This window comes from Protopterus annectens, chromosome 1.part0 (genome assembly GCF_019279795.1).
Source record: "Protopterus annectens isolate FY-2018-M chromosome 1.part0, PAN1.0, whole genome shotgun sequence".
In the NCBI taxonomy this organism is placed as follows: domain Eukaryota; kingdom Metazoa; phylum Chordata; order Ceratodontiformes; family Protopteridae; genus Protopterus; species Protopterus annectens.
The window spans coordinates 660,606,658-660,626,854 of NC_056725.1; the positions used below are offsets into that span (position 1 = coordinate 660,606,658).

Consider the following 20,197-nt stretch of genomic DNA (forward strand, 5'->3'; position numbering starts at 1 on the left):
TGTATCCTTTCATTTATATCTGTATCTGTGGTGTACAGTGCATGGTCTAGCACAAAACTCCCTCACATTAATGTAGGCCTCATCCTGGAATGTATAATGTTGAAAAATAATGTGCTTAGTTTTATCTGTATTAGTCTGTAAGAAAAACACGCCGATATTAATGTAATTCATGTGATGCAATTTAACTGTTGTAAAAAAATGTGCCTAGCCACCTGGGTTGTGGCTGAAAAGGTCCTAGGATAAGTTCACTTAGTAAACAAGGAATTATAAATAGTTTTCAGCAGTTCTACCAGTGGGAGAATGTCTAAGGGATACAGTTTTGAGCACTGGTCTCCCTGTACTCCTTTGTTTTTTCTCCATTTCTTCCGATGATGAGGCACATCCATAAAGCCAAACAGCACAAAGCAAAAGTCTATCTCATAGCCCCTTACTGGCCTTGGCAAATCTGGTTTCTACTACTTCTACCCTGTCTAAAGGAGACATACATTAGATTATAGGACTAACATCAACTTACTGAAGAAAGTTTCAGAGAGAGTGCTATTACTACTTAACTAAATCACTACAAAAGTACTTTCAGCAAACCTCAAAGTATGTTTTTTTCTTTTTTTTTCTCCAGAGGAGCAATCCCCCTGTACACCCCATGTGACTGGTTGGGTGGGCAATCTTTCTCCCCAAAATTTATATTTAATAATTGCACAACAATGAAGAAAAGTGCAAACTCTGTTAGTGCTGAAATGGCTTTCAGCACAATTGCTTCCTTTGAAGCCAGTGTTTATGTTCCCACAGGGATGTCCACCAAGGAGGAATGGATTGGGAGTCTTTCCTAATGTTATAGAGGATGGATCACCTATTAGCAAGTATGAAAGTTATGTATTTACCTTAACAGTAGGTGTCCAAGAGAAGGTCCATCTTCTGTACTATACTCACCTACCTCACCTGTGCTTCTCGCATTGGTTGTCACTCCTCATTTTGATTCTTATGCACCTTTCAGCACATCATACGGAAATTCTGAAGAGACTTCACACCACAGTGCCTTATGGGATAGGTGGAGGGCACAAAGTATCCAGGTAGAGTTTTACCTGCAAACACCCCTTACATCATCCATTTCAGTGGATGAACCTATTCATTCAGTGCTGTCATTATGGTAAATAGATAACGTTCATTTTATTTTGTTATTGTATGGCTAATGCAAGCAAACACATTTCCGGTGGTATTTGGACATGTGGTCATGGGTGAAATAACTTGCGAAATTACATTATTTATAACGTTAACGTTTTCTCTTACTGCCTCATTCTTCCAGTGATAGTAGTAATATTGAAGAAAACAGAAAAATGGCAGACAAGCCTGTTTAGATAACTGACTGACATGCAACAAAAGATCATCTCTGTTCACCCTCCTGGGAGAGTATGAATGTGATTACGAGCTTGTCCTTAAGTACTCCTTAGGATCACAGAGACAACCATTTAAATTGAGGGAGGTCCTTTATCACTCCCAACGATCAGAGAGAACCATTTAAATTGCTGTAGGCTGAATGCACTCAGACTAAACCTTTTGAGATTCAGTTTCTCCCCCCATTAGTGTGTTTTCTCACATGTAATATCTATAAGTAATAAAGTTGTGAAAGAGTCAACAAAGCTCCCACAATGGTCGGGTTAGGAGGGCAACCGATGAAAAGCACACTTTGAGGGTTTTTTGGATGTTAAATCTCACTGAGTTGAGCTATGATGCTGTCATCAGTCCAGTATTAGCAATCTGTTTGCAAACTCTAATACTCACTACTTGCTGATGCAGAGATTATGTCATACAGTATAACATCGGAACATTTACAAATGGAGCCCTGCTTGGCCTACTGCTAAGTCCTTAATAGTGATAGTTAAATATGTGTGTTATGCAGATTCACACTGATCTATTGGAGAAAAAGGAGCCTGTATCCAGCAGGATCTTGTAGAGGTGCTGTGACATGACACATCAACGTTTTGCTGTTATTGTTGTTTAGACATTTAGTCAAATCTGAATCTTCATGACCTTAAGGAATTTAGCACCCTAGGCCTGTTTGCCAAGAACTGCTGCTTGCAATGTCACATTCAAAATTATAAACTTTAAAACACATAAGCATACACTGTTTGATTTGAAAAGGAATGCTTGATTTTTTTAACAACCATTTATTTATTCATCTGTTAATATCAGTTTGTCCTATCATTTATAACAAGGAACTGTCTTTGTTTTGCCAGGAGACTTAAGTCAGAATTGCAGCAACTTCGAAAGAAGGGGGTAGTAGATCTTTCAGCAGAATATAAAGAGAAGTCATGTGCTCGATGTCAGAAGGCACTGGGACTGTTGATCAACAGTGGTGCAGTGTGCAAAGGATGCAGCCATCGTGTGTGTGCACAGTGTCGGGTCATCGTACACCCAAGACTGTGGAAGTGCACCGTCTGTCATGCTCATGGGTAGGACACGCTCTTTTCTTCATAAAAGGCTACACGTCCAATGTGGTTTTGGAATTCTTAATATAACGAACACAATGTCTTCATTTCTTAGTCGTACTTCCATTTTTTGGTTCTGTGCACCATCTTACAACAAATAAAGCTGTGGCAGTTTTACTTTTTTGTATGAAGACCTCATCTGATATAATGTCACAGCAGTGGTTTATAACCCCAACTTATACTTTTTTGCTACGCTTATAATGTCAGCCAGTGATTTTCATTTTTTTGTAGTTGAATGTACATACATTTTTTTTCTTCTGTGACTTTAAAACTTGGAAGCGTATACTGCGTGAATAGGGAAGGTTATTCTGCTGCTGTTTCTCTAGCAGAGGGATAGACCAAGAAAGTTAGCAAATAAAGCATTACATGTTCAAGATAACATTTTGTTGTACCTACTGCAGTTTCAAAGTACACCAAATTGTACAAGTCAAGCACCTGCAGATTTGTTTCTACAGCATCTCACTCAAACCAGTCTTGACTTAGGTGCATTTTGTGTACTGCAGGTCAGAGACGCCAATACTTAGAAATTTCAACTGGTTGACATGTCATGCATAAGTCCTATTCTGCAGCTTATACTGTGTACCCTAGTGATACAGTAGAAGGAGTTCCTAAATGGATGTTTGGAGTGATAACTGAACAAACAGGACCAGTATCTTTTCCAGTTGGAAAAGATTGCAAGAAAAACTCAGCCAAGCTAGAGTTTCCAATGTGTGATACCTTAAACTTCCTGTAATGGTGGCCTATGGCATATATGCAAATGATCCCTTAAGGACAAGTGTTTCAGTTACGTGGCTTCTGAATGCCCATGACTTTTTCACTTTTTAAATCTTTATGGTTGCATTCAGACCAACAAAACCAAACCCCACTACCTGTAGATATGCATATTTTCGGCCTTCTTATTGACCTCATCAGCACAGCATAAAGTATGCATGTTTTGGCCAGACACTCAGAATTAACTGAGCCAGAGTGACTAAGGACACAAAAAAGCCAGAAAACTCATCCTCAGAAGTCACAGACTGATTGTGAAAGCTTAACTAGTATAGCAAGATTTAGCCAGTCCTTTACAAGACACTGTCATGCTGGAAGTAGCTGAGGCTCCAGAAGCTTCATCCATGAGACACTCCACAAGTATCCAGTATGATGAGTGTACAGTACCAGATGAATAATGAATCTCTGCACTGAAATGTATCTTATTGTCTTTAGATTAAAAAAAGAGCTGTGGTGATGTGCTGTATTGATAAAGTACAGTTTTGCACCTACCATAAATGTAGATGTTCGAGTGTAAACACTGCTGCAGTCATTACACTTGGGTTATCCTGCCGTCAGGCGGTTCCCCAATCGGCCTGAGTTCCAAAGTCTTGGTCCGGCGTCGGTTGCTGTCGCCTCCTCCCTGACGTCAGTGCGACAGGGTTATATTAGATGCAGCCAGCGCCATTTTCTTCAGTTTTTCTTGCCCCAGATGTCAGGTGCCCCCAAATAGGTAGGCAACTCAAATTGCTAGTAAAGTATACAAAAGAAAAGCAAACAACAATTTTCAGTTACCAGCAAATACTCCCCATAGGTAGTAAAGGGTAGAAGACATAGGTACGTACCAGCAAGTAAGAGGGGAAGGAGGGAGGGTAACCTGGACTGCAGCAGTGTATACACTCGAACATCTACATTTATGGTAGGTACAAAACTGTACTATGTTCATTGTGTTATACTGCTGCAGTTATTACACTTGGGTCGAATCCCAAAGCTGAGGTAGGGAGGCTGGATCTATAAGGCATTAGGGGTGGCTATAAGGCCCTGCAGCACAGCAGTGGCAAAGCCAGCTCTGGATTTAAAGTATAGAGGCATCGGTAATGCTTGGTGAAGGTATGCACAGAACTCCATGTTGCTGCTTCCAAAATATCCTTGGTAGGTACTCCTCTGAGGTAGGCAGTTGAAGTGGCTGTTGCCCTGGTGGAGTGAGATCTAATGCTGCTAGGTACAGGTTTGCCATGGTGTGTATAGCAGAAACGTATGCAATGTCCTATCCATTTTGAAATAGTCTGTTTTGAAATGGCTTTTCCCTGTGCTCCTGCAGCATATGCTACCAATAATTGCTCAGATTTTCTGAAAGCTTTAGACTTGTCCAAGTAGAAGCGTAACTGTCTGTGAATGTCCAAAGAATGTAGTAGTCTCTCCCCTTTGTTCTGTGGTTTTGGATAAAAAGTTGGCAAGTGAATAGTTTGGTTTAGAACCACACTTGATACCACCTTTGGCATAAACGTAGGGTTAGTTCTTAAAGGCACCCTGTCCTGGTGGAAAATGAGGAAAGGTTACACTGCCATTAGTGCCTGTAATTCTGAAACTCTTCGTGCTGATGTTATTGCCAGTAGCAGAGCAGTTTTCCAAGAGATATATTTTAATTCTGCTGTGTTAGCTGGCTCAAAAGGAGGCAAAGTTAATTTTCTAAAACAAAGTTGAGGTCCCAAGTTGGAGTAGGTGCTCTACGGGGCAGTCTTATGTTTTTAGCCCCTGTGAGGTACTGTTTGAGCAAAGGATTAGAGAAAATTGGTGGATCCAGGTTGTAATGAGCAGAAATGGCAGAGGCATGGATCTTGATGGATGAGAAGGAGATGCCCTTGTCCAGCATCTCAGTTAAGTATTGAAGTATCTGAGGAATGTTTGGGACAAGAGGGTCAAGGCTGTGCGTCTGGTTCCAGACACAGAATCTCTTCCATTTATCCGAGTAGGCTTTCCTGGTACTAGGCCTTCTGGCCTCCAGAATGACATCCATAACAGCTTTGGAGAGAGGCATTGCTTACTTGACTAAGGAATTTTCCATGCAGCTAGGTTTAAGGTCTTTAGCTGGCTGTGAAGTATCTGATTGTTGTGCTGTGTCAGCAAATGTGGGATTTGAGGCAAAATCCAGGTGCTTCTTGTGCTAAGTTCTTTAAGATTGGGTACCAGTGCTGGCGTGGCCAGTCTGGTGCAATCAGGATCATCTTCGGCTCTTCTTGCCTGGCTTTTATGAGTATCTTTGGAAGGAGAGGCAAAGGTGGGAAAGCGTATACTTGCAGGTTTTTCCAGCTGAATGAGAGGGCATCCACTTTCCATGCTTGTGGATGGTAACTCCTTGTGCAGAATTTCTGTTTCTGGCAGTTCGTTGGGGATGCAAACAGATCTATGTTCGGGCTCCATCATTTTTGTGTTATCATTCTGAATATTTGTGGATTCAATTCACATTTGTGGGGATCCATGATGTTTCTGCTTAGGTCGTCTGCCAGTGTGTTTTTCTTTCCTGGCAGGAATTGTGCTTGCAGATGAACTTGGTAGTCTAGAGCTGTGGTCCACAAGGTCATGGCTTGTCTGCAGAGGGGGGTAGGAGTGAGTGCCCCCTTGCTTGTTTAAGTACCACATAACTGTGGTGTTGTCTGTTTTTAGTAGTAGTTGTGCTGGATGCAGCAGGTCCTTGAAAGCTATAAGTGCATTTTGTACAGCTAGCATCTCTTTTTGATTGATGTGAAGATGCCTTTGCTCTGTGGGCCACTCACCCTGAATACATTTTCCTGCCATGTGTGCTCCCCAGGCGTAATCCGATGCATCTGTTGTCAGTGTTTGCCTGGCTGTGGGTTGAGTAAAAGGCTGTCCCTTGTTGAGGTGACAAGCTTGAGCCCACCATCGAAACTCCTGTTGAAGGCAAGGAATTAGTGGTATAACTGTTTCCAAACGTTGACAGTGTTGAGACCATACACTCTTTAGGTCCCATTATAGTTTCCTCATATGCAGTCTGGCATATGGAATTAGTAGTATGCAAGATGCCATGTAGCCCAAGCCCTGCAGAATTTTTCTTGCAGGGAGTTGGGTCTTTGTTGCCATCATTTGAAAGTATTGAGTCAGTTGTCCTTGCTTGTCTGGCGTAAGATAAGCCATCTGGGCCATTGTGTTCAAGCTGGCACACAGGAATATTATCTGTTGTGAGGGCACTAGTTTTGATTTCTTTTCGTTTACTGTGTACCCCAGGCAACTTAATAACTTTTTTTACGTACGCCAGATGATTTAGAAGAATGTCCTTGCTCTCTGCTTGAATCAGGCAGTCATCCAGGTACGGATAAATTTGAATTTCTTTTTGTCTGCAAAATGCAATTACTGGTGCCAGGCACTTTGTGAAGACCCTGGGCGCAGTAGACAAGCCAAAGGGCAGTGCAGAGAATTGATAGTGCATTGAACCAGCTATGAATCTGAGGTATCTTCTGCAATTTTGTCTGATAGGGACATGCAGGTATGCCTCCTTGAGGTCCAAAGTCACGAGCCAAGCTTTCTTGCCCAGCATGGGAAGAAGCTGCTGTAGTGTCAACATTTTGAACTTCAGAACATCCTGATAAGTGTTTAGAGAAGAAAGATCCAGAATGGGTCTCCAGGTTTTGTCCTTTCTGGGAACCAGAAAGAGTCTTGAGTAAAATCCTTGTCCTTGCTCCTGTGATGATACCTTTTGAATAGCTCTCATGTCCATGAGTGCTGTAATTTGTTTTTGAGCCTCTGCCCATTGATTTGGTGGCAGATTTGAGATGCAATGTTGAGAACCCATTTGACTTTGGTGATGCAATGCCAATTGTGATAGAAAAGTGCCAGTTTTCCTCCTAAGGGGGTGCCAACAGAGAGCTGTTTGGCAGCTGTAGTGGGAAGTCATCGAGGCTGCTTTTTATATGGTTGGGGCCTGTCTTCCCCTTCTTTCTGGCCTGGTGTACCCCATTGTTGAGGCCTGTAAGGACCTTGTGTTTGACCTCTACCTCTTGGACCTCTGTATCTGCCCCTTTGAGGTCTGTCTGTGACTGGAAAGGACCAATTCTTTGTTGGCCAATTTCTGCTAAAACAAGGAGGCTGAACCTGTAAGAAATCCTTCACCGTTTGCATAGATTTTGCCTTATCCTCCATCTTCTTTAATACCTCCTCTGCCTTAACTCCAAACAACACATCACGCTGCAAAGGTGCATCCAATAATTTTGCCTTAACATGATCTGGTAACGTATGTTCTTTTAACATAGCATGTCTTGTAATGACAGAGCCTGTAACTGCTACTCTACAGGAGGCCTCTAAGGAATCAAAACCGCATTGCAAAGTATGTTTTCCCACTTGTTCAGCTGCATGCAATAAATCCTGCATTTCTTTAAAATTAGGAGGATCTGAATCTGGAAGCATCTTTTGTTTCAACTGAGACATCAAAAATTGCTGATATTTTAGCATGTGAAACTGGCAATTTAAGGCTCTCATTGCTAAAGTTGCAGACGTATATACATTCTTTCCCCATCTGTCTAATGCTCTGGAATCTCTGTCAGAGGGAACTGGGTTTTTTGCTGCTGAGGCCTTAATACCTTTGGGTCCCTGAGAAATAGTTTCAGGGTCAGCAACAGGGCTTTTATACAGAAATTTGTGAGAGTCAGGGACTCTGTAGTATCTATCAGGTTTAACTGGGGCTGGAGGTAAGGAGTCAAGATTTAAGCTGGATTCAGTATACACATCATCCACAATATCTAACACTGGCGGAATAGCAAGGGGTCTGTGTTGAGGTAATAAAAGGAAGTCTCTGAGCCTTTTCTTGGATTCTGAATAATCCTGGCCTTCCCAATGGAAATGCTCCCTCATGGTATGTAAGGTCTCCCCAAAGGAGTAGTCCTCAGGCGGAGAGGCTGATGGAATTGATTCCTCAGCATCAGAATCCTCATAAGGGGGTAAAGAATATCCTAGGTTTGAGGATGAATCTGAAGAAATGGACACCTGGTCGGAAGATTCATAGTCTGCATCCTGTCTGGGCCTTTTATCAGGTGGGGGATGGGACCCCCTGATCAGGGTGATTAGGTCTTCGGCCATTTTGAGCATTTGTTTCTTAGGCATGGAGGCCTATCCTGTAGAATGCTGTATCTGTTTCTTTGTTTTTAAGGGGGGCTTAGACTTAGCAGATGGTTTAATGGTTAACTGGGTAGGTCTGAAAACACCCTCTGAAGCTGTGGATTGTTCAGCTACTTCGGTTCCCTCTGAAGGGTTAGTTTCGGTAGGCTGAAAAACTTGTGCATCCGAAGGCCTAGCCAGCTCCACATGGGAGTCGGAGGCGGTCTGTGGTTCTGTGGAAGCGGTCGTCAGGGGCTGTGAAGGCGCCTCGCTGAAAACCGGCGACCGGCCTAGAAGAGGCCTCGTCGTCAGTTTTGGGCCTCAGATGCCTGTCCTTGTCTTTGCGCTTTTTATGTAATCTGGACGTCGGAAGTTCTGACGGCATGGTGTAATTGAATTTTCTGCCAAAATAATGTTGGGCAAAATCAAACAGACGTTTAATAGTGCGCTTGTTAAACCTAGCACAAAACCGACGACCAGTGACGTTGTGGTCTGGGCCTAGGCATGGGATACAATAGGAATGGAAATCCTTATGAGGTATTTGCTTCCCACAAGAAATACAGTTATTAACTTTTACTGACATCGGTCTGAGGCAAGAAAAAGTTTCCCCAACGGGGTACTTAGCTTTGTAGAAGACTTCGGTTATGGATTTGGAATGAAAATCTCAGGAGTCGGTCGACCGGCACTTGCGAACTGCTTTTGCTTTGGGCACCGCACGGCAAGAAAGACTGAAGAAAATGGCATCGGCTGCATATAATATACCCCTGTCGCACCGACGTCAGGGAGGAGGCGACAGCAACCGACGCCGGACCAAGACTTTGGAACTCAGGCCGACTGGGGAACTGCCTGATGGCAGGATAACCCAAGTGTTATGACTGCAGCAGTGTAACATGATGAACATGTTACATTTCTGCTGTGTGGTGTTTTGAAGTATCATTAAAAGTGAGCCTAAGCAGTCCTGTAAAATATGACTGTTCTTTAAAGCACTTGTCATCTTGTAAACTGTCTCCTTGTAGGCTCTTTAACAGTACAACATCCTCCGCATTAAAAATGTACTCTAACTGAAGCTAGCATGCTTCTTATGGCTGGATACTCTGCCATAGATTGTTTAGCCTGACCTGGTGTCCTACTTGAACTGACTGTGTTGCTTGCAAGTTATGCTTTGTCTGAGCCTGTTACATACCATTAGCTTGACACTGGTTAAGAGTGATTCTGAGACTCAGCTTAATGTGGCCTGAATTTAGCAAGTTCACAGAGTATGACAGCCTGCCCAAAATTAATACTTTACACATGTCAGGCACCTCTCCTGAACAGAACATTTTGTCTCAAAGTGATGCTGTATGCAAGCCATGTCCATTTAAAGAACAAGTACTGTGTCTGAGCATATCTTTAATTGAGAATAACCAATTTAAGATTAAATTTCACTACTTTGCATACATGCAGAAAAAGGCAATTTATTTTATCTCCTGTACCTCTCAGCCCCCTGTTCTCACTACCTTCTTTCTCATACCTTGGTGATGCCTTGGTGAACATTTCAGTGTATCCACATATTATCACCTCTCATACCTTGGTGATGACTTAGGAAATGTTTCAGTGAATCCACATATCACCACCTCTAATACCTTGGTGATGCCTTGGTGAACGTTTCAGTGAATTCACATATCACCACCTCTCATACCTTGTTGATGCCTTTGTGAACGTTTCAGTGAATTCACATATCACCACCTCTCATACCTTGTTGATGCCTTTGTGAACGTTTCAGTGAATTCACATATCACCACCTCTCATACCTTGTTGATGCTGTGGAGAATGTTTCAGTGAATCCACATATCACCACCTCTCATACCTTGGTGATGCCTTGGTGAATGTTTCAGAGAATCCACATTTCACCTCCTCTCATACCTTGTTGATGCCTTTGTGAACCTTTCAGTGTATCCACATATCATCACCTCTCATACCTTGGTGATGACTTGGGGAATGTTTCAGTGAATCCACATATCATCACCTCTCATACCTTGGTGATGACTTGGGGAATGTTTCAGTGAATCCACATATCACCACCTCTCATACCTTGTTGATGCTGTGGAGAATGTTTCAGTGAATCCACATATCACCACCTCTCATACCTTGGTGATGCCTTGGTGAATGTTTCAGAGAATCCACATTTCACCTCCTCTCATACCTTGTTGATGCCTTTGTGAACCTTTCAGTGTATCCACATATCATCACCTCTCATACCTTGGTGATGACTTGGGGAATGTTTCAGTGAATCCACATATCATCACCTCTCATACCTTGGTGATGACTTGGGGAATGTTTCAGTGAATCCACATATCATCACCTCTCATACCTTGGTGATGACTTGGGGAATGTTTCAGTGAATCCACATATCACCACCTCTCATACCTTGGTGATGCCTTGGTGAACGTTTCAGTGACTCCACATATCACCACCTCCTTTGGCAGCATGTTCCATTTATCCCCCATCCTTTTCATGAAGGAGCTTTTCTTTCATATAGAAGGTTGTACCTTATCTGTTATGTGTGCTCCCTCCTCCTCTTAATATGCACATCACATCCCTCTTTAGCCACATCTTCCTCCAAGGTGAATAAATTATGTCCCTCAGGCCTGTCTTTTTATTCCTTTTTTTGGTAATTCACCCCTAGTTCTTATGACCTTTCCTTTGTACCCTTCATGTCCTTTTCCCCAAAATACATCAGAGCTGCTCTGACCCTACCAGCAAACTGTAGAGTGTTATTACCTCTCCACTTCTTAGCTCAGTTCATCTTTGGATATATTTGAATATCTTTATCTTTTTTGTTAGAGTCTTCACCTGATGATTCATTTCTAAAGTAACTAGCTTGCTCAGATCTTGTTGCTCCTCTGTGGAGCCTCATTTGTGACCTTCCTACTCAATCATGGGGTTCACTGAGTGAAAGACTTTGCATTTTGCAACACTGAGTCACAGCTGCCTTTGAATATTCCACTCTTTTATTCTGCTGTATTTTTTTTTGTATGACTTTGCTCATATTTAACATCATCCTCACATTTTGGGGGCATTTTGGATTCCCACAGCTGATCTTCAGTAGCCAACAGTTTCTCTCCACATTCACCAATTGTACCAGACGTGCCTTAGTCTCCTTAATGTATCCAAAGGCCATGCTCAGGGCTGATGAGAAGAAAAAGGACCCTGGTTTAGTATCTTACTACTCACAGCGAGTGCGGCTGTCAATGTTTTTACCATTTCTTATCCTGGTGCTTGAGCCCAGTAACATCCTAAGGAAGAAACTCACAGTAGGTGTTGGTGCTCAGCTGGCACTCAATTCTGCAAGGGCTGACATCAGTAGGACACACTTCCCACTCTCACTACCACCTTTGCACTTATTTCTCCAGTCTCTACTAGGGAAATCAACTGCACCCTCAGTGCCTGAGTAGCTAATTAAACCCATTTCACCTGTGCCATATTCAGGCCTTTTCCCCTTTACACTAGGGTGCTGGTTATCCTCACAATTTCATTATCATCTGAAAATAAATATCTCCTGTTGGTATTACTTCAAGTGGTATATGAAATTACTGTCTCCCACAGCAGTGGACCCAGCACTCACTCCTGCAGGACTCCACTAACCCCCTTGTTCTCTGCTGATGCTGTCCTCCTTTAGCACCATTTAACCTTCCAAACTGCCATGAAGAAGGCTTTTAGTTTATCCAGATTCATCAACCTTCTGCTCCTTTCTATTTAGCCATCCTTTTTTAACCAGGTTTCTTTGCCTACAGCTGACCATCGGCTATCGAGAGCGCTTGTCATCTGCCAAGTCTGCAGAACCTCCTTACACCAGTGGCCTTTTTCTGTCCCATGTTTTGTGCCAGTGAAGAGATTGAGGAACATAGTGCAGCATCATATACCTGCCATGGAGAGTTTTGTTGAATTCTTTTAATCTTATGCATGTCAGTGACAGACTGTACTGGCACATCCATTGAACATCAGGACTACATAACCCCTCACTTCTGCAAGTGGCTTGATATCAGGAGGTGCCCTGTTTACTACCATGCAACACCAAACATTGTCATCTCAGTCTCCACCAGAGAGAAAAAACATTACACTCGTCTGCTCCAGCAAGTGCTCCTCCCTCCTCCCCAACATGAGAGCACCCATCCACCCTTGCCATGTCATCAAATGTCTGAGGTGAGAATGCAGCTTATCACCTGGGCCATAGCCAGAGCTGTCTTCCTGTTCACCACTGGCATTGTATCTGTGTAATGGAACAGCTGCCACAAACTCAGAAACAACTTTAAAAATGAAGAAATCCATGGCTCTTGTACTGGGTGTAAAAAGCAAAAAACTTTTTAATCCAGTGAACACAAATTTCAACACATGATAAAACCCCATTTCCACCCATTCTAAATTAAGTAATGTTCGAGTTGGAATTAATAAAAAGATAAAAAAAATGATGAGTTTGTGTGCCTCTGTAACTACCTACAACTTGGAAAGTGACAAAATTACACAAATTATGATAAAAAATGTGGCCATTTTAAAAGATGATGTAACTATAAGAGATAAAATAGGTGATATACCTAGACTTGCATATAAAAAGGTGCGAGCCTTAAAACAGTTTTGGAAAAAAACATTTATTAAAATTAATGCCATGGTGTTTCATGGTATGTGTTGCTGCGGCCAATGTAATTACTGCAAATATATACAAACATGTGAATATGTAGTTATAGGTGGGAAAAGGATTGAATTAATTTCTAGGTATGATTGTCAAACTAGAAGTGTGGTTTATGTGGCTTTATACCAGGCCTGTGAGACATACTGTGTAGGAAAAATGGAGTGTTCCTTAAAAGAAAACATTTATGAACATTGTTATGAAATCAGGAAGAGAAAAATTACAAATGCCCTAGTGAAACATATCCTGACCAATGATAAACACTGGTTTAAATTAGTCATCCTAGAAAAAGGTAATGAGAGGGGTAGACCATGGGCGGTCTACCTCAAAAACAGAATACTTTATTAGGAGGTGTTGTGTAATGCAACCAATTACCCAAGATTGAACGAACAAGTCTCTGTTACCAGTTTACCGAAATTAAAAGCATTGCAAAGAAAGTTTTTTTTAAGTACTTTTGGGAATTTGTTCTTTTTGATTGCTTTCAAAGTAACAATTGTAAGGTATGTATTAGTTCATTTAACAATGATAGGTTGTCTTAGCTACCAGTGGAATAAGGAAGCAAAAATTTGATTGGTTGGTAAATAAAACTAAATTATTAGGATTGGTTGATTGGTGTTTGGAATGAAGGACAAATTAAATTGGTTCACTCCCCACAAGTAACCAATGGTGTAAATGTATTGGTTCTTACTGAAAATTACGTAAAGTATGTTTTATGTATTTAAATGCGGTTTTAAATTTAAGCATTATCTGATGACATTTTGCCATAGTACAAAACAAAAGTGCTTATCATTTTATGAGGTTTTATCATGTGTTGAGTTTTGTGTTTACAAGACTGTTGACCAGATTGTATCTCTGTAGCCGTACCTTTGAGTATCTTCTCTCCTATCTACACACTTCCTCGTTACACCATTTTTAGGGGACGCAATGAACAGCAACTGCTTTTTTTCCAATATCAATCAATCATAGAATTAGATGAAATCAGACTGGCAGGATTTTTTTTGCTATGAAACCACACTGGTACTTGTCCAGGAGGCTGTGGTGCTCCAGGAATTCTATCAGCCTCTCCTCAGTATTTAAGTAATGAGTTTGCATAATACAATGATAAGACTAACCGATTTTTCATGACCTTGGTCTGTTACTGTTTGTGACTTAGATAGTGGATCTATTAAAGCCACTAAGTAGTCATCTGTTACCTCTTCACTGCTGATAGATTGAATCAAAAGCTCTGTGAGAGGGCATGACTGCACCTAAACAATTCTTCTGAATTATTGCCTTTTTGATGTTTAAGCTGTACACCTTGTTCCCCCCCCCCCCAATCTCACTAGCACCATATCTGTCACCTCTGTCCTGTATTCTTTCTCCTTTACCATCAAATGTTGCTGCTGTTGTACTTTCTCCCTTTTTAGCTCTTCCTGTTCTTTTTCTAGTAACTTAGAATTTCATCCTTGTGTGCATCTTAACTAAATTCCTTCCATCCTTGAGGATGCTCTGTCTTGCCTTTCACCTTTTCCCCACTATAGCCAGCAAAGCCTTTTGTACGCTTTTTTTCTGTTTCTCTTACAGTTCCTTCTTTAAAATTAATTTTGTCTTCATTCTTTGGATAGTGACTTCTTACCTTCTTCATGGTTCCTTTTCCTTTCTCTCCTTCATTCTTGTGTTTTTGGTAGGATTTCCTTTCTTTGAGTGTTTTGCTTCCCTCCTTTCTAAACAACAGGATTGTCTTTTGGCTGCTCTTCATCTTCATGCTGAGCTCAAGTTCTGTTGCTTTGAGGACGATTGTCTTAATCTTATTTCCACAGTGAGTTCATTCCTCAGTCAGCCTTCATGTGCCCACAGGTTCTTAAAAAAATGTTTCTTACATACTATAGTCGACGACTTTTCTGAGCAAGTCCCTTAACCAGGTAGTGCTCCTCAACTACAATATATATTATATATATATATATATATATATATATATATATATATAGCCATATCTATCTATTTAAATCACAGACATTGTTTTTGCTCTTCTTTCACATTCTGTCACATCTTGTTAACTCTGTCTTATCAAGACTCTTCACCCCTTGAGTGAGCCTACAATTACTAAAGGTAAGGGCTGCTTCTTACTTTAGTCACTTCTGTTTCACCATACTGTTCTCACCTTTTGCAGTTCTTAATCTCTCTCTCTGCTCCTCCTGCCTGCATTCTTTCCCCCCAATTCCATCATGTCGATCCCTCCACACTGTGTGTTCTGATTGCTTCTCACTGTGTGGTGCTTCTCACAGATTTTCCATCACTTGTGCTCTCTCAAGCCCTTTTCTTGTTCTATTCCTTTTGTCCTCACTTCCTACCATCTCACAGACTGTCCCTACCTGCTCACACCCCTCCTGCTGTTCTTGTGTTCATTACTGCATGGTCACTGTCTCTCACTTTTCACCATTATCTGCACTTGTCTCTCCACTTCGGTTTGCTTATTCTTGTCTTCATTTTCATGACAGTATCTTCCCCTTTCTTCTTTCCCCTTACTCTGTGCCATACCACTTTCCCCATACTTGTCTGATCCAACTGTGCCTTTTGTCTTACTGGTAATCCAGTTTACTGCCATCTCCTCCCATATTCTCCCCTGAAATTTCCCCATTCACATGCAAATCTGGCATCCTATGCAACCACATAACTTCCTGAACAGCCTGTACCCCACTTGTCTGAGGATGTCAATCTTCTCTCCCATTCTCCCTGTTGAACATGTTTTATTGTTTTTATACTGTCCAATTTGTGGATTTCTCACTTTTTCAACTATTATTTTTCTATAAAATATTTTTTCACAAGAGTCTAGTTAGGAGGCCCTTCTTAACTCTGTATGACTTTCTATGCAAATTCCAGTCAAGTCACAAGCTAATGGGTAATAGAGAGCAACAGACTATTTATTTGTTTGTTTGTTTGTTTCTGTTGTCTAGGAAAGTTGTGAAGTAAATTCACTGTTTTTTAAGACGCCATCAATTCAATCCCAGTTATTTTCAAATGCTTGCCACTACAGGACTTTTTGTCCACACACTTCTTTTCTCAGATCCATTTGACAATTTTATTTTTTGTTCTCTCTCAACCACTTCTCTCAGTATGTTCAGGTTCCTCACATTCCTTGAAATCCAACTAGTTTTTCTTTTCTACTTTCCTTCATGAATGTGCACTACTTGCACCTCGGCTGTATAACTCCAGCTTCCTCCTACCCTGGCATTTTTGGGGGGGGCTTGTCCTTTCAGAGGCACCTCTCTGTCATTCATTACTTCATTGTAAGGGTCCTTGCTGAGGTTGACAGTCTGCACCTGCCCCACCCCATCATCTTTTCTAACTTCAGTACATCACTCAGGACCTGAATTCTCTTCTCCCTTCCTTCATTTTTGAAGCCTTGATCTTCACACTGGATTCCGTTTCCTGAGCTACACCACCCCATTCTCCAACCCTGAGATTCCAACAAGCTCCACAGCCACTGTCCTCACAAAATAATAGCCTATGACTTTTACTCTAAATCGTATGTTTCATGCTTAAGCTTTTCTTGCATACATTTACAAATGCATTCAGCATGGCGTTTGTATTACATGTGCTTCTTAAACTTATCTGATATTTGATTATTATGTTTTTGCTGTACATATCTTGTTTTTGCCACTTGGACCAAGTTGTGACTGAAAAGGGTCATTGGGTAGTTCACTTACCCAGTTAACAAATGGTACATAATTAAATAAACTCCCTCATGCCCACTAACATCCACCACCTCCCACATCTAACCCATGTCATCCCCTTCTCTTTTTACAACATATTTTCTTGCTATTAGTAGTTAGATGAGATTTTTCCTGTCTAGGCTTATGTGCTTCAATTATTTTCACTGACTTTAACTAACACCAAACAAGTTAACAGGTATTTAAGTAGGACCACAGCAGTCAATGCTTACCTTCCTCTAACAAATAGTTGGTGCTAAAAGAAACCATGAATAAGAACTGGTAATTTTGTATTCAAAATGGGATTACTTATATCCACTATTTTGGAAATGTAAATTTCTTTAAATGGCAGAAAAACAATTTATACCTAACCTATCTTGCTAAATATCAGTCAGAAACAATAATAAGGCTGACTTAAATATCATTTCAGAAGTAAATGGACTGAAACCAAACTGAGACTGAAATAAGCAAATGTAAAAGAAAACATGTATAAACAACATTTACAGTAAAGTTCCATTTTACTTTAAGTAGGCAATTCAGAAATTAAAGTAGTAAGACCATTTTTGCTGGTGCAGAGAAATAAAGCCCTGTCTTGGATGCTTGATGGCAGGGAGGTCATATGTGCCCATCTTGGGAGTGATAGGTGGAACCAAGCCCTTACAACTACAGTTTGCTCAAAAGACGGGCAAAGTGTGCAGATACTCAATGGTGGTGGCCATGTGGTGCACCAAGCTGCTGACTGGCAGCAGTCTTCATTGAGCAAGTTAATAAGAGTATGCACTTGTGTAAGGAGGTAGTGTTAGGACATTCCAAAAAAATGCCCCCACTGCCTGGATGCCAATGAAGAGCACAAGCGGCTATCACTGTTGCCTCAGTGTTAGTGCCTGTGGGTGGTGTTCTCACCCTTACTGTACTGGGTATATCCCTAGCATGGGGAAATGAATGGGCAAAGTCTGACTTGGGAAGGCTTGGTGGTCTGCAAGCAATGGAACAAAAAGGATGGATAAAAGCTGCATTCATGCATAGAGGGATAAAGACTTGACACAAGCAATGTGTGTTTGAATGGCAGCTTGGGTACTTGATGACATATTCTTCTTGGCAGAGGAGAGAGTGGGTCCTGGCTGGCTTGTGTCACCTCTCTCAACCTGATCACCGTGAGAAGGTAGGGACAGAGTTGAAAGGGTGGATTTCAGTGCAGGGAAGAAGTGGGTATGGCCAAATGGCCATCCAAACTAGTGATATTAGCCATTGCTGGCCATGTAAAGGAGTTCATGAGTTATAGGTGGTACCCCACAATGACATAGGTATCCACATTAACACTCAAGGGAAGGAGTTAGGGCTTTCATACAAAAATAGTTCTTATTGCTAGGGTGCTGGAGGGAGCACTAACTTTCCTGATATATGCCTGGATGATGGCCTATCTGGACAGCTGTTGGTCTGTGTGACCTGAGAGGCTCTCCTTACTCTTAAGGAATGAAATGGGTTAAGTATGATAGTGGATGGTTAGCAGATGGAGGGGGGGGGGAGCACTTACAAAACAGTGAAGAAAAATCTGAAATAAGTATAAGTAAACATGACAAAAAAGCAAATCTAAACAAGTGAAACTTTCAATCAGCTGTAAAAGAAAACACATATATCATATGCTGTTTTCTTAATCCATACATAATTTACTAATTAAGCATAAATATAAGTTAAGCCTACTGTGACATATTCAAAAAACATGACCAAAAGTATATGATACCTCCTCCCAAAGTAGCATATTTAGAAAGAAGAAAAGTCTCTGTTTTGTCTTAAAAATTCTTCAAATGTTGTGCACTAACCGTAAATCAGAAATTATATAATGAAGATTGCAAATCTGAATCAGTCTACAATTAATTAGCCTGTAAGACACTGGAAATCAGAACTGCAGATCATCAGTATTAAGAAACTGTAAAACAACAGATTTGAACTTTATATTGATTAATAGTTAAAATTAATTAAAAAGCAATCAAAAAGAGAGCTCAGTAGTAAGTAATTAGTTGGCCAAGTGCAAGAACTCCTCGCACACACATTTCCTTCCTCTGTGCCTCCTGACTGCCTTCATAGTTGGTGGGTTTTACAGTCTGTTGGATAGAATATTCTGCTTTAGCTTGTGATGCTATCTGTGCATGAGGTACTCATTAGATCTGAAACTTTGGGAAAACAAGATAAATGGAAGCACTTCTTAGCATGTGCTGTCACCAAAATATTGTATTCCACCTTAGCTTAGCAGCGTTCTGAATCTGACAGTGTGCATGTGGTAATTACTTTTCCTGCTGCTGATGGTAGCTACTTATCAATGATTTTCTGTCTGAACCTGAGGGTTTGCAGCATACTAATATTTACAATGCCACTTCTATACATTAATACATTCCGCATTCTCTGCCCCTGAGTAGACTGTGCCAGTATTAGTTATAAGCCGCAGAAGCACCACAGTAGTTACACTTCTCTCTTCCACTGGAAGTCTTAAAAGTGAGATACAGTCTAATGACAATAGGCAGGAGTCATAGACATGTCTGTAAGTCACACTTGGATGGGTGTGCAGTACAAGACACATACCAGATCCATGTGTGCTTCATAGACAGACATATGCACAATATGACAATGAGATGGACAATTCTGTACCTGGAGGAGCCCAAACAATGCAGTTACTATGCAAATGAGAGGGCCACAATATAGTGCATGAATCACAAACATTTGGATCAAGGACTACATTTTGGAGTTAGAACAGAGACTTATATTTGTACAGCAGTGGACAGAAAGTATAAAGAACTACAGCAAAGCACCCAGTACCAACTAATGGTGATATGTTATTCAGAATAGCTGACCTGGTATATATCATCATTTGTGCTGACTGCATACATAAAATAAGTTTCCTCAAAGGGAAGGAATAGCTCACTCTGATGTGAAGTACGCTACACACAAACACACTGTTTCAGCCACACCTGGTCTGTCTTTTCTACTGTGACACAGCTGTGGGCTTATCAGTGGGTGTTTTCATTGAACTGAAACCCCACCCCTATTATTATGTATGCTAATGTGCTGTACTCAACAGTCATGGGCAAGCTTATTTCTCATGACCGTGAAGGACTGCATATGACAGTGCTTCACAATGGGAAGTATATCTCGTATAATAGCATTTACTCCTGTGTTCCCTCTGCTGGCTACATAGCCCCCTCAAAAAACAATACAAATAGTGGTGTGTATACTGTGTATGTACAGTGCTGACTCCACACAAACCCTACAGCAACACACAAACAGTTTTTTCCCCTGCCACTGCTGCATAAAGAGTATGTCTGTATGTCCACTGGTATGCAATGCCTGTGCGTGGGAGCATGTAATTAGCATGAACCATGCTTATGAATCATGTTAATGGCATGATTGCATACTAAACACAATATGCAAAGCTACTTTATATAACTGTGCGCTATACTTATAAATCCAGTGGCCCAAATGAAATTAAGCCTATGCATTACTTTAGTTACATTTAC

At 41.1% G+C, this 20,197-nt stretch overlaps 1 protein-coding gene across 6 annotated transcripts in view; it reads left to right on the top strand.

Annotated features, from left to right (window-relative positions):
- SYTL3 (synaptotagmin like 3) overlaps positions 1–20,197 on the top strand; it is a 1,329,495-nt gene that overhangs the window by 838,737 nt on the left and 470,561 nt on the right. For all 6 annotated transcript variants that reach the window (XM_044061986.1, XM_044061992.1, XM_044062018.1 and 3 more), the window contains one exon: positions 2,232–2,447. In XM_044061986.1, the coding sequence (XP_043917921.1) occupies positions 2,232–2,447 (216 nt within the window). The remainder of the gene's footprint in view (positions 1–2,231; positions 2,448–20,197) is intronic.